The sequence below is a fragment of the Mus caroli genome, chromosome 2 (assembly GCF_900094665.2).
Source record: "Mus caroli chromosome 2, CAROLI_EIJ_v1.1, whole genome shotgun sequence".
In the NCBI taxonomy this organism is placed as follows: Eukaryota; Metazoa; Chordata; class Mammalia; order Rodentia; family Muridae; genus Mus; species Mus caroli.
The window spans coordinates 44609662-44637292 of NC_034571.1; the positions used below are offsets into that span (position 1 = coordinate 44609662).

The window sequence follows — 27631 nt, forward strand, 5'->3', positions numbered from 1 at the left end:
CTTTAGGTCAGGCATGGTGATTCCACCAGAGGTTCTTTAAATGAGCTTTATTGGGCTACTGTCTAGAATGTATATTCTTTTTGTTTCCATAAAATGTTCTATAAATACCTTTTATATTCATTTGATATATGGTTCTATTTAATGATTTATTTATTTATATGTCTATGAATGTTTTTTCCGTGTATATGTAGAGAAAGTACTCTGCATCTCTGATATCTACAGAGCCAGAAGAGGGTGTCAGATTCCTTGAAACTAGAGTTACAGGAGGTTGTCAGACACCTTGTATGTACTGGAAACTGAACAGGTCCTCTGGAAAACCAACAAGCCCTATTAATTATTGACAAATCTCTCTATCCCTATATGATGCCATTTAATTCTGGTGTTTCTCTTTTATTGTTTTTCTAGTGGCCTGTTGTAGGAGTAAGTGGTGTATTAAAATCAGCTGTTCTTACCACGCTGGACTTAATCTGCCTTCAAGCCTAGTAATAAAATTTTTTTATGAAAATGGGTGTGTTTGTATTTAGAGTTGAGTTTGGCTCCTGAGCTTGGTACATATGTGTTTAGGATTATAATGTCTACTTAGTTGGTTGTTCCTTTAATTAGAAGTAACTATTCTTCTTAATCTCTACTAACGTGTTTTAGTGTGAAGTCTGTTTGTCAAATATTAGTATAAAGAAGTCCACTTCCTTCCTGTTCACATTGGCTTAGAATATTTTTTCCATCCTTTCACTTTAAGGTGGTTCCTATTTTTCAGCTGACACAAATTTCTGGAAGGCAACAGAAAGATGGGTTTTATTACTTAATCCAGTCAACTAAGCTGTGTCTTTTAATTGAGAAATTAAGGTTATTAATGAATGATGTGTGTTGATTGCACTCACTTTTTGTTTGTGGTTTGTATTTTCTGTCTGTGTCCTTAGTTCTATTGTTTGTCCTTAGTCCTGTTGTAACGTCTCAGAAATTATAGCCACACTTGCTTTCCTCCCACATTCTCTTGGCTATGCTTATTCTTCTCTGGTCTGAACTATTGCTTCCAGTCTTATCTTTTTACTACTTCTTTTACTTTTCTGAGATTATAATTCCATCCTTTCCCCCCTTCCCTTTCCTTCCTTCACTGCCTGTCATATGATCTTCCTTCCTTTCTTGTCAACCCATGACCTGTCTCTTCATTACTTGTTGTTACATGCATACTTACATATATTCCTAAACATATAAGTACAAACTGCTGCTCAGTATGCATAGTGTAACTATCTGGTATTAGATAGCCCATCAGTATGTTCTTCACTGGGGAAGGCTCTCCCCGCTCAGCAATCCTTGGTTGCTGTAGTTCTTTAAATAGGAAGGAGGCCTCTTGGACTTTGCCCATCCTTGTTAGCATGTCTATTTTGTTCTTGTTTAGGCAGTCATGATGGTTCTTTCCTTCCTTTGGACGTTTGCACTGTGCCTTCTGGTACCATGAAAGCCGGTCCTCAGAAGGAAGCTTTCAGGTCAGTTCCAGTTCCTGCTTTAGTATTATGAACATTACAATAATGTTTAGTTAGGCCTCTGTTAGGGTGATGTGGAGGAAAAAATGAGTTGGTATTTTAGATAAATGTTGTCAACTGAGCAATGAATATCATAAAATACAAGGATATATCATATTATGCCCTAGGTATTCTTCATGCTTATACCTTGCTTTGATTCGTAAGTTTTCTTTGAAAAGGGGACTGTATTCTGTAGCCCCCTATCTTACATTTAGGGTGATGAACATGACAAGGATAGGCTTAATGATCAGCTGTATTTATGATCTACCCAGAAAATATTTTAGCTCAAGCATTTGTAAAATAATTTGTGTTTTGCGGGGGTTGGGGGGGGGGAGAGACATGCTACAAAGCTAGTCTTTGAGAAGTTACTGAACTCAAAGCAGAAGTTCTCAAGGATTTCTGTCTGTTATAATGTTTACTGAATTCCCTGTGCTTACAAGGCTTGCCTTCTTTTCAGAACAGACAACTAGGTCTCTGATAAACAGTAAAATGTATGGATGCTAAATAATGATAACACTTGGGTGAAAGTCTATGTGAATTATACCAAAACTGAGTAGATGGTGAAGTTGCCTCAGTTCTCTGGCACTAGTTTCATTCTATAATAAAAATATTAAAAGCACTTGCCTTGTAGAGTTGTACTGAAGATTAAATGACTTAACAGATGCATGTGTAAAGTGTCCAACATGTTTCTAGGTGATAACATAATCCTAATATCATTCATGTATTCTGCTGTTTAGCACTGTAGCCAACATCTTTGCTTCACTCAGAATTCCTTTCATAAAGAAGGATATTTTCTCCCATAGCTTGAAACTGAATTGTCTGGTACACCCTGGCTATGTTTAGTCCCTTTTGACTTCTTTGTGTGTTTGTTTTCGTGCATAAGATAGGGGCACCTTTAGCCAAAGCATATTTCAAACTCATTTTGTATACAAGATTGACTTTGAAATCTCAAGCCTCCCAGATATTGTTGCACCCAGCTTCCTTTGCAACTTTTGTTTATATGCATTAATTTCTAGTATTCCTTTTTTTAGTATAGTTTTTATTTTATTTTATTTTTTATTAAACTAGTAAAATTTATTTTAAAATATACAACACAGTATTGACATTTTTAGGTCATCAAAATAATTTATAATAGTCAAATGCCTCTTAAATATACATGATATCCTCTGAAGCTAAAAGTAATATGCACTCAACCAGTTTTTAAAATCTATTTGGAACATTAAACATGATAGAAGTAGGAGAAAAATCTATTAAACCCTCTATGAAAGGAAATTGTGACAAGTTCCTGATTAGACAGAAACCATTCCATCTACAAGGGAGACTACTCAGCATAACGTGGCTTCAAAGGATGAATTGGGTAGTATTCCTTCTGTTTCTATTTTGTGGAATAGTTTGACGAGTATTGGAATTAGGTCTTCTTTAAAGGTCTGATAGAACTCTGCACTAAACCCATCTTATCCTGCGCTTTTTTTGGTTGGGAGACTTTTAATGGCTGTTTCTATTTCTTTAGGAGATATTGGGCTGTTTAGATAGTTTATCTGATCCTGACTTAACTTTGGCACCTGATATGTGTCTAGAAAATTGTCTATTTCATGCAGATTTTCCCATTTTGTTGAGTATAGGCTTTTTCCTCAGTTTCTGCTGTTATATCTCCCTTTTCATTTCTGATTTTGTTAATTTGGATACTGTCTTTTTGTCCTCTTGTTATTCTGTTTAAGGGTTAATCTATCTTGTTGATTTTCTCAAAGAACCAGCTCCTGGTTTGCTTGATTCTTTGTATAGTTCTTTTTATTTCTACATGGTTGATTTCAGCCCTGAGTTTGATTATTTCCTGCCGTCTACTCCTCTTGAGTTTATTTGCTTCTTTTTGTTCTACAGCTTTCACGTGTGTTGTTAAGCTTATAGTGTATGCTCGCTCCAGTTTCTCTTTGGAGGCACTCAGAGCTGAGTTTTCCTCTTAGCACTACTTTCACTGTGTCCAATAAGTTTGGGTATGTTGTGCCTTCATTTTCATTAAATTCTAAAGCGTCTTTAATTTCTTTATTTCTTCTTTGACCTTATCATAGAGTAGGGCATTGTTCAGCTTTCATATGTATATGGACTTTCTGTGGTTTTTTGTTGCTGTTGAAAACCAGCCTTAGTCCATGGTGATCTGATAGAATGCATGGGATTATTTCAATCTTCTTGTATCTCTTGAGGCCTGTTTTGTGACTGATTATATAGTCAATTTTGGATAAGGTACCATGAAGTGCTTCAAAGAAGGTATATTCTTTTGTTTTAGGATGGAATGTTCTATAGATATCTGTTATATCTGTTTGGTCCATAATTTCTGTTAGTTTCAATGTGTCTCTGTTAATTTCTTTTTCCATGATCTGTCCATTGATGAAAGTGGGGTGTTGAAGTCTCCAACTATTATTTTGTGAGGTGTAATATATACTTTGAGCTTTAGTAGAGTTTCTTTTATGAATGTAGGTGCCTGTCTTAGTCAGGGTTTCTATTCCTGCACAAACATCATGACCAAGAAGCAAGTTGGGGAGGAAAGGGTTTATTCAGCTTACACTTCCATGCTGCTGTTCATCACCAAAGGAAGTCAGGACTGGAACTCAAGCAGGTCAGAAAGCAGGAGCTGATGCAGAGGCCATGGAGGGATGTTCTTTACTGGCTTGCCTCCCCTGGCTTGCTCAGCCTGCTCTCTTATAGAACCCAAGACTACCAGTCCAGGAATGGTCCCACCCACAAGGGGCCTTTCCCCCTTGATCACTAATTGAGAAAATGCCTTACAGTTGGATCTCATGGAGGCATTTCCTCAACTGAAGCTCCTTTCACTGTGATAACTCCAGCTGTGTCAAGTTGACACAAAAATAGCCAGTACAGTGCCCTTGAATTTGGAGCATAGATGTTCAGAATTGAGAGTTCTTGGTGGATTTTTCCTTTAATGTGTTGATTATATTTGATATTACAATGGCTACTCCAGCTGGTTTCTTGGAACCATTTTCTTGGAAAATTGTTTTCCAGCGCTTTCCTCTGAGTTGGTGTCATTATTTGACACTGAGGTGTGTTTCCTATATGCAGCAAAATGCTGGGTCCTGTTTACCTATCCAGTCTGTTATTCTATGTCTTTTTATTGAGAAATTGAGTCTATTGATATTAAGAGATATTAAGGAATAGTGATTGTTGCTTCCTGTTATTTTTGATGTTATTTTTATATTTGTGTGGTTATCTTCTTTTGAAAGAAGAATACTTTCTTGCTTTTTCCAGGGTGAAATTTCCCTCCTTGTGATGATTTTTTTCCAGCTATTATCCTTCCTTTGTAGGACTAGATTTGTGGAAAGATATGGTGTGAATTTGGTTTTCTCATGCAATATCTTGTTTTCTCCATCTATGGCAATTGAGAGTTTTGCTGGGTATAATAGCCTGGGCTGGCATTTGTGTTCTCTTAGGGTCTGTATGAGATCTGCCCAGGATGTTCTAGCTTTCATAGTCTCTGGTGAGAAGTCTGGTGTAATTATGGTAGATCTGCCTTTATATGTTACTTGACCTTTTTCCCTTATTGCTTTTAATATTCTTTCTTTGTTTTGTGCATTTGGTGTTTTGACTATTATGTGATGGGAGGAATTCTTTTTCTGGTCTAGTCTATTTGGAATTCTGTAGGCCTCTTGTATGTTTATATGCATCTCTTTCTTTAGGTCAGGGAAGTTTTCCTCTATAATTTTGTTGAAGATATTTACTGGCCCCTCGTTGGGAATCTTCACTCTCTTCTATACCTAGGTTTGGTCTTCTACTTGTGTCCTGGATTTCCTGGATGTTTTGAGTTAGGAGCTTTTTGCATTTTGCATTTTCTTTGATTGTTGTGTCAATGTTTTCTATGGTATCTCCTGCACCTGGGATCCTCTCTTCTATCTCTTGTATTCTGTTGGTGATACTTGCATCTATAACACCTGATCTTTCCTAGGTTTTCTATCTTCAGGGTTGTCTCCCTTTGTAATTTTTTTATTGTTTCTATCTCCATTTTTAGATCCCGAATGCTTTTGTTCAATGCCTTCACCTGTTTGGATGTGTTTTCCTGCAATTCTTTAAGGGATTTTTGTGTTTCCTCTTTAAAGGCTTCAGGCTGTTTACCTGTGTTCTCTTGTATTTCTTTAAGAGAGTTATTTATGTCCTTCTTAAAGTCCTCTATCATCAACATGAGATGTGATTTAAAATCCAAATCTTGCTTTTCCGGTGTGTTGGGGTATCCAGGGCTCACTGTGGTGGGAAAACTGGGTTCTGATGATGCTAAGTAGCCTTGGTTTCTGTTGCTTATGTTCTTGCCCTTGCCTCTCACCATCTGGTAACCAGATGGTTATCTCTGGTGGGAGCTGGTCTTGCTGTCTCTGAATGTGGCTTGTCCCTCCTGCAAGCCTGTGTGCCAGAACTCCTGGGAGACCAGTTCTCTCCAGGAGGAATTTGGGTATGGACAGCTGTAGCACAGGGTCAGCTCTGGGGTAAGATGGAAACTGGAAGGATCCTGTCCCCAGCTTTTCCTTGGTTCCTGTATCCTGATGGCTTAGAGCGGATCTCTCTTGGGCCAGGAATTTGAGCAGAAGTGGTGGTCTTATCTGTGTTCAGAGGTGAGTCAGCACTCCTGGGAGACCAGCTCTCTCCAGATAGTATTTGGGTATGGAGTTCTTTTGCACAGGATCAGCTCCAGGCACAGACAGAAAGAAACCAGAAGCATTTCTTTCTTACTGATATAAATAAGCATTCTTTATTAATATATCTTGAAGATGTCTCATTATCATTTTATATTTCAAAAATTAAGCAAATAATCAAAACTTTATCCCTTACTATATCACAAAGTTAAAGGTCTGACCAAAATAAACATTTATGTCTGATTATCTACTAAAAATGAGTACAATGTTGGAAGTGTTATCAATAGACAGAAATGTAAACTCTTTCATATTAATGTTTTGTTATGGAAATGTTTTGAATGAATTCAGTGAAGTCTCTAGTCCCCTGGTGTTTTTTTTTTTTTTTTTTTTTTTTTTTTGCCTGTCTATCCTCTATGCAGTCTGAGATGTAGCCATAGCCCTCTACCACCCTTACCCTTGAAAATAGACTGGTTCTGTGCCCTTTTAGTACTCCATGCTTATCTCTGCCATGGCCAGGTCCATTAAATGTCAACTTGGCTATCTAACTCCTCACCCTTCTCTTCCCATGTAGTAACCACCTTAAGATGTGCACTGTGTTCTCCTAGTCTTTGGGTTTTCAATGACCATCATAGTACTTACCACAAATTTGGTATACCAAGATAACTGGTGCATAATTGTGTAAACAGTGGAGATGTAGAAGATAATGGCAGGGGGAGGGGTTCTCTGTGTAGTCACTGACTCAAAAATCACCAGGCTAAGGGCCAACTCAGCACCATTATTAGTAAGACAATTACCTGTGTGCTTATGGTTTTTAACTGGTCTAATGGTGTCCCTGTACTTACAGAATGTGTGCTGGCCCACAAAGAGCTCACCCTTCACCCTTTTAAGGAAATGAAAATATAATTTAAGTAATGAATAAAATTTAATTTTGCCTCTCACCAGGGCCAAAGTGGGTGCTTCGGCCCTATTCTCAAAGTCCTTTTCTATTCCAGAAGTTGGAAACCTAACCGCCTACAGAGGCCAGAATGGTGGAATGAAACAGGAAGCCGCTGAAGGGAGCTGGAAAGCCAAGCCCTTTCTGGAGGAGCAGCCCCTGCTCTGTTCCAGATGACCGTGGAGAGGCAGAAATGTTGACTCACTCTTACCGCACTCACTGTCCAGTTTCTCAGGTAAACAGGAATTGTCTTTTTCATTGAAGTCTTTTAGTTTAAATATTGCCAATTAATTTTCTGTTGTTGTTGTTGTTGTTGTTGTTTATAAACCCTGTATAAGCCAAACACTTTTGTAAGTGGGATTTGATCCGAAGTCCTGTTTATAACCAGTATATTTCTTTATTTGTTAGAGACTTTACTTTCTTCAGGTTTGGCTTTTTATTGATTTGTCCCCTGAGTTATTTTATGCTTCGTGTTGGGCTTCTGAAGTTGCCTTTCCAGTCTTTAACTTGAGTACTTTGTGCTCAAATTCTCTTTGGTAAGCACATTTTTACACTTACTCTCAGCATTCCAATAAGTATCAATACCATGCAAAATGATTCTCGTTCAAGACACTATATATGATATATATAGTGTCACACACCTGCAGATATCACCACTTATTTTGTTTCTAATGTCTGAGCTTAAACACATTAAAAGATCGTTTATTTCATGTAGCTTGTATGGTTTAGAAGATCCCTCTCTAAAATACATACAAAAGCACTCTCTTCATCTTGTTTCTTGAGAGAAGGTATTAGAACTTTTATTAGACCACAGTTATGCAAGATCTAATTATGTTATCAGGAGACTGACTGGATCTGAGTAGTCCTAGGGGTTTATGCATATGCTGAGACATTGTCTTGAATGAGTGTCTCATTGATGAGTTGCTACAATTTTTTCACTTCAAGGGTAGCCTGATACTACAAGAACACTTAGAAGAAATATGTAATGGCACTTGCCATACATCCAAAGGACAGAATCAGTGTGTGGAAGAGAAATCTAAAAGAGCAAAACCAGGCTGATGAGTCTGCACCAAACTGGAGTGTTGTTTGCACTTTGTTTCTCTGTATGACATAGAAAATAATCAAAAAGTAGAAGAGGCAACCTACAGAATGGAAAATGTATTTACCAGCTATACAAACTGGAAAAACTTAATATGCAAAACCTATGTTTCTAAAACTATAGCAAAATAAGTAATCCAGTTTTAAAAGAAAAAATACTTTTTTCAAAAGATTTAGAGAAATTCAAGTTGAAACCATAATGAGATGCCACTTCACTCCAACAAGCGTGGTTGTAATTGAAAAGACAAAAGATAACAATTGCGGATGTAGATGTGGAAAATGAAAAGCCTACATACTGCTGGTGAGAAAGCAAATGAGTATGACGATCCCAAAGCAAAATCTAAAGTAGAGCTGTTATCTGACACAGCACTCTCATGATTGGGTATATATCCAAAAGATGGAGTCGGTGTGTGGAAGAGATCTCCTTACTTATATATTGATTGTAGATACAAAGTGTGTGCATATGTATGTATAAGCAGATGAGTGCATATAAAGAAAATATGATACACATACACATGAGGGTGGAATCTAGTGTAGCCATTACAAAGAATAAAATTCTACCATTAGCAATAACCTGGAGGATATTACCTATAATGCAAAAATTAGACAAAGACAAATACCACATTTTCTCACCCATTAGTGAAATCTAAACCAAAAAAAAAAAAATTTTTTTCACAGAAATAAAAAATAGAATGGTAGTTCGTTGCCCATGGGCAGGGTTGGCTGTGCAAAAAAGGTTCTGAGAAAGATGTTGGTCAAATGGAACATGATTACAGATGGGATGGATAAATTTGAAGAGTTCTATTTGATAACTACATGATGACTAAGTGATTATTTTCAATAATAATTTGGCCTTCATAAATTAACCTGCCTCTGAAGTAGCCAGAATACTACTCCTACAAGGATAAAATGCAAAAACTACCACTCTTATCATGTGTGCTTATATAAATGTGCACCAGGTTTTATTATCACTATTCTTCATGACAATCTTCATAGTACAGAAAAGCAAAAAAAACTAACATAATAGAATAAATATGTAGAAATAGGTCATAGATAATTTTCTTTCGGAATAATAGTGAGTTTCTTATTTTATAAATACCCTATTATTTTTAAAACTAATTACAAAAAAGACTTAAGGATACGTAGTTGAGACCAGTTATTGCTCAGTTTCTATATTTAAAAAAAGACATTGTTTAAAGAGAACTGAATATTACAAGAGAGAATTACAAAGGAAGCCTAAATGTCCTAAGTTTTTGTTTGTTTTGTTGGGGTGGGGGGGGTTGTCCACTTGTCAGGAGCTAGGATTATCAGGAAAGAGGAACTTCAATTGAAAAACTGCCTCCATCTGTTTACCTGTAGGCATTTTTCTTGATGAATGATAAATCTGGAAGGGCTTAGCCCTTGGGGAGTGGTGGCAACCTTAGGCAGAGGGCATCCTAAGTAGTATAGAAAAGCAAGCTGAGCAAGCCATGAGGAACAAACCAGCATTCAGTGTCCCTCTGTGATCTCTGCTTCAGTTCCTGCCTCCAGGAGCCTGCTTTGACTTCCTTCATGCAGGACTGTAAGCTGTAAGGTGAAGTAAACCCTCCCCTCCCCAGATTACTGTGGTCATAGTGTTTATCCGAACAGAAATGAAAGTAGGATACTAATATAAACACGAAGTCATAAAAAAAAACTGGCAAAGGGGGAAAAAATGTGTTACAGTTTTACAAATGAAACAAATAAGGGATACTTTGGTGATGGGCAAGAAGCTGGGGTGGGAAAATGAGATCCAAGCAGAAAAGTAGGAGTGATCCCAGGGGGATCTAGAAGCCAGCAAGCAGCCTCAGCTTTTCTTCATTCAGATCATCCAGGTTAACTGCTGCTCATTCTCTTAATTCTGGTTTTCTTTGGGGGGAAAATAAAACACAAAAATAAATTGTAACAGTCATAAGCACAAAGTTTGTGCTTTGAACCATTTCCCTGGTACTTCTGAGAAGCAGAAAACATGAATTCCCTGTTCTATGGATACTATACTTAGGTTTTTAAAATAGTATTTTCCTAATTACAGAGCTGATGTTTGCTTATTGTACAAAAAGAAAGAAAGAAAGAAAATATGTTCCTATTACCAAAGAACCTACAGTAATAATTGGGAAGACACTAGTATCCTGTTCCTGTACATTAGTAACTGGAAGCCTGCTACTGTCCTGTGTTTATACTGACATAAATACTGATTTGAATACTACTATGTTCTAAGCATATAGAAGGTAACTCTTTTCCAAGAACAAGTATACTGTTGTAATTTCTATGTCATGAGAAAATAAGAGTTAAGGCTTATACTGTTAACCAGTAGTGCTAAATACCCTCTCAGCTCTATAAGCCAACTCTGTCTTTGGCTTTCATACCATTTCCAATATAGGTTTTAGCTGCTGTAATACTAACAGTTGCGTAGATTTGCAGTTTATTATGCAATCAGTTGAGCTATCTCATCCCGATTCCACAAGATGGTCCCTACATCCATTTTCCTGACAGGCCTCATCTGAGACAGACAGACAGACAGATGGGCTTCTTTATGTCCACATCATTTCTCAACTACTAGGGACTTAGCTGAGATTGTTGACAAGATAGTGACGTTCCAAGAAAACAGAATGAGAAGCATAAGACTTCTTTTATTTTTTATTGGACATTTTCTTTATTTACATTTCAAATATTATCCCCTTTCCTACTCCCCCCCACCCTGGAAGCCCCCTACCCCATCCCACCTCCTCTTGCTTCTCTGAGAGTGTTCCCCCACCCACTCCTGCCTCCTGACCCTGACATTCCGCTACACTGGGGCACCTAGCCTTCACAGGACCAAGGACCTCTCCTCCCTTTGATACCTGACAAGGCCATCCTCTGCTGCATATGCAGCTGGAGCCATGGGTCCCTCCATGTGGACTCTTTAGTTGATGGCTTTGTCCCTGGGAGCTCTGGGATGTCTGGTTCATTGATTGTTCTTCCCACAGGGTTGCAAACCCCTTCAGCTCCTTCAGTCCTTCCCCTAACTCCTCCATTGGGGGCCCCATGCTCAGTCCAGTAGCTGGCTGCAAGCATCCACCTCTGCATTTGTCAGGCTCTGGCAGAGCCTCTCAGGAGACAGCTGTATCGGGCTCCTGTCAGCAAGCATTTCTTGCCATCCACAGTACTGTCTGGGTTTGGTGACTGTATGTGGGATGGATCCCCAGGTAGGCCTTTTCTTCAGTCTCTGCTCTACACATTGTCTCTGTATTTCCTTCCATGAGTATTTTGTTCCCCATTCTAAGGAGGACTAAAGTATCCACACTTTGGTCTTCCTTCTTCTTGAGCTTCATGTGTTCTATGAATTGAATTTTGGGTATTCCAAGCTTTTGGGCTAATATCCACTTATCAGTAAGTATATACCATATTGTTCTTTTGTGATTGGGTTACCTCACTCAGGATGATATTTTCTAGTTCCATCCATTTGCCTAAGAATTTCATGAATTCATTGCTTTTAATAGCTGAATTGTACTCCATTGTGTAAATGTACCACATTTTCTGTATCCATTCCTCTGTTGAAGGACATCTGGGTTCTTTCTAGCTTCTTGCAATTCTAAATAAGTGTGCTATGAACATAGTGGAGCATGTGTCCTGGTTATATGTTGGAGCATCTTTTGGTTATAAGCCCAGAAGTGATATAGCTAGGTCCTCAGGTACAGTGTCAAATTGTCTAAGGAACCACCAGACTGATTTCCACTGGTTATAGTTATGCCACCAACAGTGGAGAAGTGTCCCTCTTTCTCCACACCTCACCAACATCAGACCTTCAAAGATCTAATACCAATACTCTTTGAACTATTCCACAAAATAGAAACAGAAGGAACACTACACAGTTTGTTCAGTGATGCCACAATTAACGCTTATACCTAAACCACACAAAGACCCAACAAAGAAAGAAAACTTCAGACCAATTTCCCTTATGAATATTGAAGCAGAAATACTCAATAAAATTCTCACAAACCAAATCCAAAGACACATCAAAACAATCATCCATCATGATCAAGTCGGCTTCATCCCAGGGATATAGGGATTGTTCAATATATGAAAATCCATCAATGTAATCCACTATATAAACAAACTCAAGGAACAAAACCACATGATAATCTCACTAGATGCTGAGAAAGCATTTGACACCCTTCATGGTAAATTCAACACCCTTCATGGTAAAAGTCTTGGAAAGATCAGGAGTTCAAGGCCCATACGTAAACATAGTAAAAGAAACATACAGCAAACCAGTAACCAACATCAAACTAAATGGAGAGAAACTTTAAGCAATCTCACTAAAATCAGAAACTACACAAAGCTGCCCACTCTCTCCCTACCTATTCAATATAGTACTTGAAGTCCTAGCCAGAGCAATTAGACAACAAAAGGAGATCAAAGAGATACAAATTGGAAAGGAAGAAGTCAGAATATCACTATTTGCAGATGATATGATAGTATACTTAAGTGACCCCAAAAATTCCACCAGAGAACTCCTAAACCTGATAAACAATTTCAGCAAAGTAGCTAAATATAAAACTAACTCAAATCAGTGGCCTTCGAAGATCTCAGAAGATGGAAAGATATCCCATGCTCATGGATTGGCAGGNTTAATATAGTAAAAATGGCCATCTGGCCGAAAGCAACCTACAGATATCCCCATCAAAATTCCAACTCAGTTCTTCATAGCATTAGAAAGAGCAATTTGCAAATTCATCTAGAATAACAAAAAGTATAGGATAGTAAAAACTATTCTCAACAATAAAAGAACTTCTAGAGGAATAACCATCCCTGACCTCAAGCTGTACTACAGAGCAATTGTGATAAAAACTTCATGTTATTGGTACAGTGCCAGCCAGGTAGATCAATGGAATAGAATTGAAGACCCAGAAATGAACCCACACACCTATGGTTACTTGATCATTGACAAATGAGCTAAAACCATCCAACGGAAAAAAGACAGCATTTTCAACAAATGATGTTGGCTCAACTTGTGGTTAGCATGTAGAAGAATGCACATTGATCCATTCTTATCTCCTTGTACAAAGCTCAAGTCCAAGTGGATCAAGAACCTCCACATAAAACCAGATACACTGAAACTAATAGAAGAGAAAATGGGGAAGAGCCTCAAACACATGGGCACAGGGGAAATTTTCCTGAACAGATCACCAATGGCGTATGCTCTAAGATCAAAAGTAGACAAATGGGACTTCATAAAATTGCAAAGCCTCTGTAAGGCAAAGGACACTGTCAATAGGACAAAATAGCAACCAACAGATTGGGAAAAGATCTTTACCAATCCTACATCCAATAAAGGGCTAATATTCAATATATACAGAGAACTCAAGAATTTAGACTCCAGAGAATCAGAGCTAAATAAAGAAGCACCTAAAGAAATGTTCAACATCCTTAATCATCAGGGAAATGCAGATCAAAACAGCTCTGAGATTCAACGTCACACCAGTCAGAATGGCTAAGATCAAAAATTCATGTGACAACAGCATGAGACTTCTTGACGTTTAGAAACAGTGAGACCTGACATCCTTGTCACACTTCACTGAAGATCACAAGGCCCTGTGAAAACCACAAAAGTATTTTGGGCTACTTCCAATCCATCATACATAATTTTAGATTGATTAATTGATTGATTAATAGTTGATTTTTGATTTTTCAAGACATACTTTCTCTGTGTAATCCTAGCTGACCTAAAACTCTCTCTGTAGACTGATGAGATTTGTAAAAATTTTATAACCAAAATAAGTGTCCTGGTTATAAGTAATATTCTTCGCCATACATGTTACCTTGACTGTGAAGAGTACAAAGTTCTTTTGAGCCTATCCCAAGACCTTAAGTTTTGTGATATGTGTCTTTCCTGTATGACTGGGATGTCATTCTCATGTGATAAACTTTTATTTCTTTTTAATGTTTTTGTTTTTATTTTATTCATATGGGTACTTAGCCTACATTTGTGTCTGACCGCCACTTGAATGCTTGGTTCCCATAGAGGTCACAAAAGGGCATTGGATTCCTCTCTTGAACAGGAGTTACAGACCATTGTGAACCACCATGAAGTTTCCAGGAATTGAACCTTCTTTCTCTGCAGGAGCAGCCAGTATTCTTAATGACTGAGCTACACAGGTTGTGAACTTTAATACTTTATGTTCTGAAAAAGCAGAACATCTAGAATTTGAGAACTTTAGTTGTCAACAAGGAAAGTTCTGGTACAACTACTTACAGTTCTGCTGGTGCTTATTAGAGGAAGCAAAGCCTGGAATAGGGTTTTGGGGTCTCTTGCAGAAGATTTATCAAAAAGATAGGTTTTAGAGGAAGTGGCCACTAAGTCATCATAACTACCAAATGGAAGTAATAACTAGTATAGATGGGCTAATAAGATTCAAAGATGTCCTTACAAATGAGAAAAGATAAGATGCTCATAAATAAACATCCATGACTTGAATAAATATATGAAGATTGACAAGGGCTGGGTAGGTGCAAAGAAGGACACATTTAAGTAATTGATATTTTATGAAAAAATAATTTGGGGAAGTGTGGTCTATGGCTACTCTAACAAGCATAATTTAACAAATAGAAAGGTTGTGGTTATTTCTTTTAGTATTCAGTCAAATGATAGCTATGTTGTAGTCATTTAGATACAACTCTCTATACTGCTAATAATGTATTTTAGTCTAATCACATTCATGTGAATGTTGGAATACAAGCACAGAGGATTGTTCTATATGAAACTTACTATCGGTTTGAAAAATGAAGCATTCAGTCTTGCCAATGCAGGATGGGAATAGACTTATAAATATTTCATGAGCCAAGTTTAAAATTGTATTTTAAAAAGCTTGGTGATGATTTAATTGTATGACATAATTTCTACATTTTACTTATTGTACAGTTTCTTCCTAATAATTGAATAATCATTTGCTGTTAGTTCTGTGCTACTGTGTATCTTAAGCTCATCCACTGAGCACAAAACCAGTTAGTTATGTGCATTGATAGAGAATATCATCACTGTTAGTAAAGTTTGTTTGACATTATTCCAACAACTTTATGGCATTTTAAATACTTTTATGAAGAATGGCTATTTAGTACTTTCGTGATATCATATTCTCAGATATTTAGTTTTCATAGGTTTTTGAGTGACTTTTAAAAATACATTTAGTAATGCATATTAAGTCTATTCTTATGTTAACAAGAACATAAGTAAAACAGATTGAAAAAGTAGGACTTTTGCATTAATAGCACCCTGTTAAAATATTCATTCATTTTCTAGTTTATTAATACAATTAATATATTTTACTTAATAAAACTGATAGTTCACAAGTTCTTCATAGAAGCCTAGTTGTCTATACTTATGTTGTTACTCAGAAGTTGTGAAATTCTTAAAGATAAATCTAGAGGACAAAAATGCTTTTTAGATTTTTATCAGCATGCATAAATTCATTGGCTTAGATTTTATCAACATACATGCACCCATTGGCCTCCATTAAAACATCTCTCACTTTAGATTTGTGATGTTAAAAGGTATTACAATAAAAATTAGAGTATAAAATCATGTTGACTAGAATATGCACAGTCAATAGGAATTAATATCAGAACTATGAATATAGGAAGGATAAAGTGAGTCAAGACTCCTCTCAGTGTTTCTATCCCTGTAAAAAGAGTCAGTAAGCAAATTAATCTTGCTAATAAGCATAAAACAGGAAGCATTAGTGAATTAATTACAGATAAAGGAGTGTCCATGTTTAATATAAATTATTGTTTTAGGGGGAAGTAACATCTTACTTAGATTCTGAATGGTCAGAAGAAGCCAGGGCAACAAAAAAATCAAGCCACTGAAATTGAATTCTCTCAAAGTGAATTTTTATACAGATTAGCCTGAAGCATAAACTGAATCTTAGATCCGAAATGCTAATTACGAGGGCTTTAGCCTGAATATCACAGTCTTTTCTGTTTTAACCTGTTTTCCTGGAGTTTCATGAAGCCACATAAACAAGATTGGTCTCCAAGGGAAAGGAGAGAAGCAGGTTGTGGAATGTAGGTTTTTTTGAAGCATAGTAATATTAAAATGCTAAATTTGGAAAACAAGAGAAGGTGTTCAAATTTTATACTGAAAGTTACTTAAAAATATATATGACTGCATCTCAGAAGATGGGTTGGTTTCTATAAAAGATAAAATTGCCAGAGTCCTAGAAGCAAGTAGAGCATACTTTAATATTTTACAAAACAATGCAATGCATAGGCATCAGAAGCTTTAGAATCGTGACCGTCAGTCCTTTTCTAGGATTTCTTCATACACTAAAGGAATGTCTGAAGGGCCCAGAACTATACACTTGTGTTTTTACAAAGAATTCTGGGTGGATTATTAATACTATGTAGTTATATTTGTAGGAACGTTAGCCGAAACTTGTTTATATTTATGAAAGCTTGGAGAAAAACGATGTCGACAAAGAAAAAAATGAAAGTTACTAAATTCTCAAAAATCCATCTTAATTATTAAAAGAAATATTTAGGGAAAATATTTAATGCCATACAAAAGTGTCCAAGGGGAAAAAATACAAACTGGCAATGATTTAATAGTAGAAAAAAGGAGGAACTGGAGAAATGGCTCAGAGCACGTAACTACTCTTGCAGAAAACAAAAATGTAGTTTTCAGCATATGGCATATGGCAGACAGGTCAAAACTGTCTCTAACTCCAGTTCTGGCATCCTCCTTTGGCCTCTGCAGACACTGCACACATGTAGCATGCGTATAGGCAAAACATACATCAAATAAAAATAAGGCAATTGTATATATTAAGTTTTCCAGAAAAAAATAAACAAGATACATTAATGCTTGGAAAATATTTAGAAGCAATTCATTTTCCCCAAAAATGCTAAATTCTAAAAAGTGAGTTGTTGAACGGTGTATAATTGTAATATAAATGTAACAATATACATATTGCTTATGTAGATACATAAGAATACACAAATATAGACCAGAATAATGGTAGTGATCACCTCTGAGGAAAAATAAAGATGATGAGTCTAAAAAGAGAAATGACGTGGTAATTGGAGATAGTACTTAACTAGATCTGCAGTGTTTCCTAAGTCCTTTATTCAGGGCAACCCCATAAGAAGACCAGCAGTCTCAACTAACCTGGACTCCTGAGATCTCTCAGTCACTGAGCTACCAACCAGACAACTGGTCCAAGGCCCCCAACACATACACAGCAGAGTATTGCCTGCTCTGGCCTCAGTGAGAGATGAGCCTACCCTTTAGAGACTTGAGGACCCAGGGAGAGGGGAGGCCTGGCAGGGCCCAGGGGACATCCTCTTAGAGATGGGGGAGGAGGAATGGGATGAGGAATTGTGGGAGGGCAGACCTGGAGTGGGGGCAACAACTGGATTGTAAAATGCAAAAGTAATTTTAAAAATGTTTTTAAAAAGATAATATTCATCTCACATTGTTACTATGACAATTACTGACATTTACTTATCAATTATAATCAGTAAAACCTGGCATTTATTATATTGTGACCATGATTATCATTGTGAGACTCATAACAATAGCACTTGTGAAATAAAATATAAGTATAATCTATATGTTAAAATATATATACATTGGAATCTGACAAAACACAGTACATGAACATAGAGTGGTGATACATTGTTGTTTATGATGGTAAACTATTTTAATGTGTACTTTGTAACATTTCTAGAAAAAAAAATAACTGAAATGTGCAGTTACACAGTAGATACTATTCCACAGTGAAATTATGGCTCAATTTTTAGTTTTATCTTCAAGCTTGCACACAAGATTTAATGCAAAATATTACACTAATTGTTCTGTCACTGTGTGTAGGCTACTAAATTTACATGGCTTCTAAACAACAGAACCCTGTTTCTTACTGTTCCTAAGTCTGATAACTTCAAAATCAAGGCAGCTTCATGTGCAGTACCTACTAAGAGGTCCCCTGCTGTTCTCTACATGCCTGTCTTTTCACTGTAACCTTGCAGAGTTGAGAAGATCCCTCTCAGACCCACTAATCTCCCTCATCAACCTTTCCGCATGAACTGATCACCTTTCAAATGCTAACTTCCTGATGCTAACTAATATCAACTAAACTAGAGGGTCAAATTTGGTACCATAACACTTACCATCTTTGTATTCCTAGAAAGTAGCACAATGCTTAATACTTACTGTTCTTTGAGTATTTAATAAAATATAAATAAACATAGTCATATTCAAAAGTTTGGTGAAAGGAAAACAGAGTTAAAAAGAATACTGAGCCTAAAAGTGGGTCATTTATATAAGAAGTATAGCACAGGAGATGGAGCCTAGTGATAGAATCACCAGCCCCACTGGAGCTGTGACTATGTAGCAGTATTCTTCACACACTGAATTTTTTCTCAATAAATATTGGGGAAGTTTGCTGCTTTCCAATTGTCTACCATCATTTACCACACCTATAAACACAGTTCCTCCTTTTCAATGAAATCAGTGTGTGCTTCAGTACAACATCTTTACCCTGTCTCTGGGCCAAGGCACACCTAAGGCATATGTCTAAATCTACAATGGCCTTCACTGTAAGAAGGTTTCTTGCTTTCCTAATGAAAGACCTCTGAATGATTTTAAGCCAGTTTAAATATGTAGAGTCTAAGAATGGATATTGACTAGTTATATGCCTACTTCCTTTGATTAACTTGTTTAGTTATATGGACATATTGCTTAACAATATGTTAATTTCTCACTTAAATCTTCTGAAATTAGTTTAAAACATCCTCTGAATCCTGTCATTTGTGAATTACGCTCTCGCTGGAAAGTTGTTTTGGGTTTTTTTTTTAAGATTTATTTATTTGTTTGTTTGTTTTATGTATGTGAGTACACTGTCACTGTCTTCAGACACACCAGAAGAGGGCATCAGATCTCATTACAGATGGTTGTAAGCCACCATTTGGTTTCTGGGAATTGAACTCAGGACCTTTGGAAGAGCAGTCAGTGCTGTTAACTGCTGAGCCATCTCTCTAACCCTGAAACTTTTTGACATGTCCTGTTCTTAAATACTAGTACAGTATTCTTCATTTTTAATGCGGTTTCATGACTTCACTGATCTGACTCTATAGTACATGTTAAATTGTCCACCTAAGGACTTCTTTACAACCCAATTCTACCAACTATGACACTGCATTCTCCATAATATTGAAAGAGTAAATCAAACTTTTTAAATTTACTTATTTTTTTATTTAATTGCTTTATCAAAATCACCTGTGTAAAAGTATGATATACACACACACACACTACCACTAGTCCCTGTTAAGTCAGTATGTCTTTTTTTTTTTTTTTGGGGGGGGGGGGGTTGGTTTTTTTGAGACAGGGTTTCTCTATGTAGCCCTGGCTGTCCTGGAACTCACTCTGTAGACCAGGCTGGCTTCGAACTCAGAAATTCGCCTGCCTCTGCCTCCCAAGTGCTGGGATTAAAGGCGTGTGCCACCATGCCCAGCTCAGTATGTCTTTTTTAAATACAGCTTGTAACTTAATAAAGAAGTTTAGAGAGTATACCACAATATAACAGGTTTTGGAAATTTTTGACTATAAATCAAATGTAAGAGAAAACTTTCCTTTATATATAGAAATGTATAATTTTTTTATTTCCTCTACTGTTTCCTTTAAAAATAAAGAAACGTAGTACAATATAATGATTAGGAAAGAAAGCTTAATCATAGCTAAGTTTAATAGTAAAGAGTAATCAAAATGTGATTTCATTAAATCATGTTTTTGTGGTAGACAGGTCATAAAAGTTGGTGGGTATATTTTCATTTCAAGTTAAGAGGAAGAGAGAGTGAGCAACCATAATTTTGGATGTATTTCAAGTAATTTAAAAGTTGCTTGTAGTGAAAAATAAATCAAATGATTTAGTTACAGTGAATGGATCAATCTATAAGAAAATAAGTTTGCTAGAATCAGCCTCTCCCAAGGACCAGCCCCTTATAGTTGCCCAATACCATGTACACATAAACAACAAAAAAGAACTCAGTAGTGTGTGTGTGTGTGTATATACATGTCTATATGTATGTATAACAATATTAAAGAAAACTAAGCTATCCACTTGAGAGTGACAGGGGGAAGAGTAGCCCATGGGAACAGTTTGAGGGAAGGTATGGGAGGAGCTAGAGGAAAGAAAGGGAAGGGAAAGTGTTATTCTATTCCAATTTAAAAGACTATAAGATAACTTTTTTTTAAAAAATTCAATTTTATATATGATTTTGACAGCAGAGAACACAAAGGTGACTGGGTACATTTAGTTTATTTTTAAATTATGTGGCTTCTCAATTTTCAACATTAAATGTGCAGCTTATATATGTACATGTATTTCAGGCTACATCATTGGAATTTTGAAGACATGAAAACATCAGATGAACCAGCCTGCAACACCTTGGATTCCCATTGGAAAATGAAGTGGAAGCTTAAAGCATGTGGCCTTTAACGGCGGGCAGTACTGGAGACATTACCTGGCTGCTGGTGCCAGAACAGACCAGTGTCTAGATAGTAGAGGTTATTTTAGTCCAGTATCAAGGTTCAAGGCAAAATGTACAACTAAAAACTTTTCATCCCTTCCTCTTCTGCTTCAGACAGGTACCAGCATAGGAGAATTATGATTTTCCCTGGTTGAGAGTGTTTGGTTTTGCCTATGTAGACCATGCCTAGGAATGAAATACTTTTTTATTTAATGTAGATTATAATGGGGAACACTTTCACAATGGCTGATTTCAAGGACTTGGTTCCAAACTGAGCCCAAGTTTCCCCGTGTACTTCGTAGTCCGGGAAAACTGTACTATGCTGGCCCAGTTTTGAAGGCCACCATGCTCTGTAATAGAAGGATATCATCTTATTGCTGATATCTTTGGAGCACCCAAGCAGACACAGAAAATGAATGGAGGCAAAGAGTGTGACGGAGGAGACAAGGAAGGAGGTCTTCCAGCTATCCAGGTTCCTGTGGGTTGGCAGCGGCGTGTGGACCATAATGGCGTGCTTTACATCAGGTGAGCTCTTGCTAACTCTTACCCCAAGTTTGCAATTTCAAGATTAAGGCAGTAAAAGACTGATCTTCTTTAAAGGAACAAAATGTTTTGACTGACAGCACCTAACATAGACTGGAATAAATGACCTCTGTGCTGGAAATACACAAGTATGTTTATTCTTTGCTGTTTAGCAATGTAAATTCCTTAGATTATTGAGGAGAATCTTTATGTATCACTTTCATCTTTGTAAAGTTATCTTTCTGCTTCTCTGTAAGAATGATAAAGAAAATGCAAAGCTTTCTAAAAGAAATATAAACAAGAATACTATTTTCACAGGAGAATGCAAAACAGTAGAAATAGATCCAATATCTTATTTTAAAGATCACCCTGCTTCAGAATACTCCCTCTAGCTTTTCTGAAGCTAATTAACTATTTTCATTGTTAGACTTCTTAACTTAAAGTAACTTGTACCTTTTCTGTATATATTTTTAATCAGTAATCTTACTGTAATAGCAAAAACAAAAAAAGTCATAATGCTCATGTTTTTGGCAAGTATATAAACGTGTGTGTGTGTGTGTGTGTTTGTGTGTGTGTGTGTGTTTGAGAGAGAGAGAGAGAGAGAGAGGAAGGGAGAGGGAGGGAGAGAGAGAGAGAGAACAAATGAACACACACTGAAATTGGCTGGCTGTTAATAAAGTTTTAGCTCCCGAGCTAGGAATGGTGACCCACTCTTTTAACCCTAGTGTTTGGGAAGGAGAGGCAAGTGCCTCTCTGTGAGTTCAAGACCACCTTGGTGTACATAGCAAGTTCTAGGCCACCCTGGGCTACATAATGAGTCCAATTCTAAAAAAAAAAAATTTACCCTTTTCTATTAAGTAATTGGTGCCTAAATTTATTTATAGATTTTAATAAGTAATGACAGATTGGATGCATAAATTTTTATGATATACTTAAAGAAGACAGCACATCATTATACTGGTGGCATGAGTTTCAGTGTGGTTTTTATAACCTAGATTCAACACAATTCTTCTGTTCTACAGTGCTACATATATGTAATGGGCATTTGGTGCATGCCTAGGAGAGAGAGGTGGGAAGACCAGGAATTTAGAGCAGGCTTTAACTACATAGTGAGTTAAATCAGTCTGGGATACCAGAAACCTTATCCTTAGAAAAACAAAAAATATATGCATGAGATACTCTTTACTATATAAATATAAAAAATGATATCCCATAACTCAAGAAGGCAGAGTAGATATGGGTTTGTTTTGATTCAGGTTAGAAGTTTCTTGAGGTAAACTTAATTCCTTTCTTTGTCAGATACATTTCTTTGTTCTGTAATATTAAAGGTGTTCTCTGTTCATTGCAGTGAAGGAATAAAAAAATAGGGAATGTGTAGTCTAGCCCATGGAAATAAGATACACAATCACTCATGATTAATTTTCTCAAACTATTCCTACTGCCACCATTGTTCATATATAGCCAGAAATATCTTGTTACTAATACAACACTTCACGTTATTAGAGACATGTTTGTGTTCATGTTGTTCAAGATCTATAAAGAAAAAAAAGTGCATACAACCTGGGCCAAGCGATTCCAAAGTTTTGATAACTACTCATGAAATCAGCTTCTCACATCACTGTGACCAAAAGTCAGGCCAAGTCTAAGAATCAAAAACAAGACTAAGGTCTAAGAATTCACAGTGACCTTGTGGGTGAGTTTCCAAATCTCCCTAGTCTTGAACATCTAATAATCGCCTCGGCGTAATGTCTCCAAATCAAATCTGAACATCAAAAATTCTTAGAGAAGAACTAACCAGATAAGGTAAAACTAAAATGCTTCCACATTAAGTAAAGCCAACATGGATCTGATCTGTTTGGCTGAGGCCAGTTAATTTCTGCCGGAACATTTGTGGGAAGTTAGCCCTTCTTCTGCTGCTCCTGGTCACACACAGCTGCCTGCACACAGACATGCACACAGCTGCCTGCACACAGCCATGCACACATCTCCCTGCACATAGCCATGCACACAGCTGCCTGCACACAGCCTTGCACACAGCCATGCACACATCTCCCTGTACATAGTCATGCACACAGCTCCCTGCACACAGTCATGCACACAGCTGCCTGCACACGGCCATACACACAGCTCCCTACACACAGCCATGCACACAGCTCCCTGCACACAGCCATGCACACAGCTCATTATTAGCTTAGTTTCCAGCTGTTCCTGCTTCGTGGCACAGAGGCTGCATGTTAGTTAAGTTTGCCACCTGTTTCCAATCCTGTAAGCTTTATCTGTGATTTAAGACATAACTATTTTTACATTAATTATTACTACCAAAAGTTAATTAAAGAGCTACAACTGAAGAAAAAGACTGAACTGAGTGGTAGGAAAGTATTTTTAAAGTGTCTGGAGTATTCTTAATAGACTTTAGGAATTCTTCACTTTAGGCTAAATTTTACAATTAAATCCCTGTAGCTTGCCGTCCATAAACTTTGTTTTAAGTGGAATATTGAGCAGTTTCTTGGTGTTAAACTTAATAATTCTTCATAAGAGAAAAGAAATATGATATATGTTAGTTGCACTTTTTAATTAAGATTATCAGGCCTACAAAGGCATTTGTGGTGATGCCGGTCTGCTATGGTGAAATTCCAGTCTACATTGTGAAATTATTACTATTTCATGTCATCTAAATAGATCACTCAACTAAGATGGAGAATTTTTTTTAGACCTTTTCTTTGTGCCAAAGTGACTTGTATAATTTTTTATAAACATATCTTAACCTAGCCCGTTTCAAGTACTGTCTGTGCTTCTGTGGATGCAGAATAGACTATCCAGGAGTGACGTTTTGCATGGGAAATGGTATTTTTTTTTTTTATGAATAAGGCTTAAGGAAAGGTTTTTCTAAAGAGTCACAAATAAAATATATTCTCTTAATAGATACAAATTTTGGAATGCATTTATGTTGTTAAAAAAAATCAACCTACTAATAAAATATCCTAAAATATAAACTTAGTTCTTAATGTATAGACTTAAAATGACTTTATGCTTTCTTATTTTACTGACTTCATGGATGAAAACCTGAGCATGGAAACCTATACAGCAATTTGTGATACCTAACACTGCATTTCTTCAAAAATTTACCATCTTCTGTCAGTTCTACCTAATCCTTCTTTCCCTTTCTGTCAGTCTCTCTGTGTTTAGTGGAGTTTGAATTGGGTCACACTTATCCATCTTGAGAGATGCACACAGAGGGGATGGGAAGAAGTGTGGCTGGACGCTCCTCTGCTTCCACAGCAACGGGCAGCAGCAGACACAGGAGAAATGTGCTCCCTCCAGCTTCTTTGTGCTTTAGACTTTCTGGTTTGAGACTCAGCATGCTGCCATTTCACTTTTCTCAACCAGCTTAAAGCAGATCTTATAGCTCAGATGAACAGCATTACTTTCACATACTTTTCCTCTTCCTATCTTACCTGTTTCTGTCCTTTGCTAAGAATAGAAGTTTACCATCTTCAATCCCAAATTTTCAAAAATTAATTTGTTTCATTTTCTATGAAAAATAAGTATTTTCCTGAAAAATATTTCCATTCCAAAGAGATGCTTTTAGCATCTGTAATTAATACCTAACATAATATTGGAAATAAAATGTCTTTCCATACTAGGAAAATAATATCTCATGAAGGGCCAATAAGTCTATAAATTTTACTTTTTATTTTTAAAAAGCGTATACATTTATATATGTAGTCAAAATTATTTCCTGATGTTTTTTTTTTTAACTATCTTTGCAGTCCCAGTGGGTCTTTGTTATCTTGCTTGGACCAGGTTAAGACCTACCTGCTCACTGACGGAACATGCAAGTGTGGCTTGGAGTGTCCTCTTATTCTTCCCAAGGTAACCGTTTCACAGTAGAGCTGCAGCAGGGTTTCAGTCAGGGTTTGGCTTGGGTCATTTCATGTTTTCGCTTTTCTCACCTGGCATCTCACTTTTACATTAGTTTTCTAGCTTACATTCATTTCAGTTATCTTATATGCACTTTGGAATGCTTAAAGATTGTGAAAAAATAATTTGATTCATTTTCATAGGTGACATATTGAACATTTCATTGGAGCTTTGCTTATATATAGTACAGTATGTTCATTCACTACTATGGCTACTCAAATCTGTAATGATAGTCTCTGCACTGGTATTGCTAAATCTGCCATAGATATTCTTAAAATCACAAAGTTCAACTCTCATCATAAGAATATGAAGCAGTTTTACTGCTTTACAAAGTAAAAAAGCAATATAATTTAAAATAGTGAAATATTATTTGGTTAAAAAAATAGATAATTATTCTCTGAAATGTACATTTAGTATTAATTTTAAAACTAATGATTAATAAACACCTTTTTCTTTTTGTATATTACCATATTTTTAAAATAAATTTATATAATAAGAATTTTTGACATACAGTAGATTTTTAGATCAGTAAGGAGGTAATATTAATGTAGCAATAAAAGTGAGCAGACCGGGATGCTCTGGCAAAAACAAGGATATAGGATGCTGTGGCTTTTCACGTTTTTCACAGTGTGCTCCATCTGTTTCTGTGCTGTCACGCCGTCAGGAAGTACCTAAATTATAAACATTATTAGATTTTATACCCTTCCCTGTCTTTAATTAAATTAACTATCATAAAATTTGTATAATTTTCATTGTCTTTCACTAAAAAAAATTTATTTGGCCAGAAGTATTTTTAAATTATGTAAAGTTGTTTTCCTTCCATTTAAAACCTTAAAGGCTTAATTCCTGTCTGTAGCTTAATCTATGCCCAGCATTTCTCTGTGTAAACAAGAGGTTTTTCTATTAAATGTTTGCTAGACATACTATAAACAGAATCTGTGGTTTTTTTCCAGGTGTTTAATTTTGATCCTGGAGCTGCTGTGAAGCAGAGAACTGCAGAAGATGTTAAGGCAGATGATGATGTCACAAAGCTATGCATACATAAAAGAAAAATCATTGCAGTGGCCACACTCCATCAAAGCATGGAGGCCCCGCATCCTTCTCTGGTGCTCACCAGTCCTGGAGGAGGAACAAGTATGTAACATTGCTGCAGGGTTAGCAAATCTCCTGACTCCATTCCAAAGAAAGAATAGCTAGAAATCACCTTGCAAGGGATTTCTTATTATCTATTTTGAACATCCACAGTTTTGTGTGTTCTAACATCTTGAGTACAAAGAGCAAATTTTCTTTGAAAAAAATTACCATGGATATGTTTTTAAATTTTTCTTATTCATAACGTACAGTTGCATAATCAAAATCAATACTAACCAGCAAATTAAAATTCTTTGTATCTGCATACAGAAAAGCTAACAGGAATAAAGACTACATTGTTTTATAGAAAACATCCACTTACATAGGGCTAGATTTCAGTGGATAAGATCAAGTCCCAATATAGCTTACCAGTATTATTAGAAGTTTGTTTGATCTTATTATGTTTTATTTTATTACTTTCCCTTAGAAGTCTGTTTTCTAATGGGAGAGATATAGGAGGTGGATCCAGATGGGAGGGGAGAAACTGGGGGGCGAGGGGAGTAGAGCTACAGAAAACTGTAACCAGGATATAATACATGAGAAAGCCCATTGTCAATCACAGTTAAATAAAAAGGAATTAACCATGTTACTTTTTTTTTAATTATGGTAGCTAATTATTAAGCACCTACCCGAATACAGAACACTTGGCCAAGAGCTTTTTACGGCACACTCCGACAACACACACACACACAATCTCTTTTTAAGTAAAAATTTTAGTATATTTGTGTATTGAAGTGTGTTTGTGTATGCATGCACATGCATGGTCACAGTACATATGTGAAGGTCAGAAGGAAACTTGCAAGAGTAGATTCTCTCTCATGGGTCAAAGGCAGGTTGTCAGGCCTAGGGGCAAGTACATTGGCCTACTGAGCTACCTCACTAGCCATGACACTTTCCTTTGTAAAAAATTGCAAAGGTACAGAAAAGTGCCAGGGTATTTGTAGAATTCCCCTATGCTGTAAAGTTTGATCTTCCAGGCCATTTATAAATATTCTTGCTAACATCAGAAACTCTCTGATGAAGGATATAATATCATGTGTATGTAGAGGGAGAGGATATTCTTCTGTGCCACCACAATCCAATGATGCTGATAAAATTCTAGGAGCTAATATGTAGCCTGTTGTATTCAAGTTCCTTTTATTTTCCTACTAATAACCCTGCTAGCATTAAAAGTTCATTCCTACTTTAGGATCTGAATATAACCTGAGATTGTACACTGTAATTAGCTTTTCCATTTCTTTACTCTTCAATTCCCCAGTCTGTGTCAATCTTTCATGACACTGACATTTTTGAGGCACATGGGCTAGCTTTACAGAATGTTCCTCAGTTTGGATTTCATAATTGTTTCCTCA

General features: G+C 36.5%; 1 protein-coding gene across 6 annotated transcripts in view; it reads left to right on the forward strand.

The window, feature by feature from the left end:
* Nucleotides 1-27631, forward strand: part of Mbd5 (methyl-CpG binding domain protein 5) — a 358857-nt gene that overhangs the window by 268348 nt on the left and 62878 nt on the right. For 5 of the 6 annotated variants that reach the window (XM_029474046.1, XM_021182635.2, XM_029474045.1 and 2 more), the window contains 4 exons: nucleotides 7144-7320; nucleotides 20566-21230; nucleotides 24998-25100; nucleotides 26102-26282. In XM_029474046.1, the coding sequence (XP_029329906.1) occupies nucleotides 21118-21230; nucleotides 24998-25100; nucleotides 26102-26282 (397 nt within the window). In that variant the 5' untranslated portion in view covers nucleotides 7144-7320; nucleotides 20566-21117. Of the gene's footprint in view, nucleotides 1-1441; nucleotides 1485-7143; nucleotides 7321-20565; nucleotides 21231-24997; nucleotides 25101-26101; nucleotides 26283-27631 lie in introns of those variants that run through there. The other variant, XM_029474048.1, reaches the window with a different exon arrangement.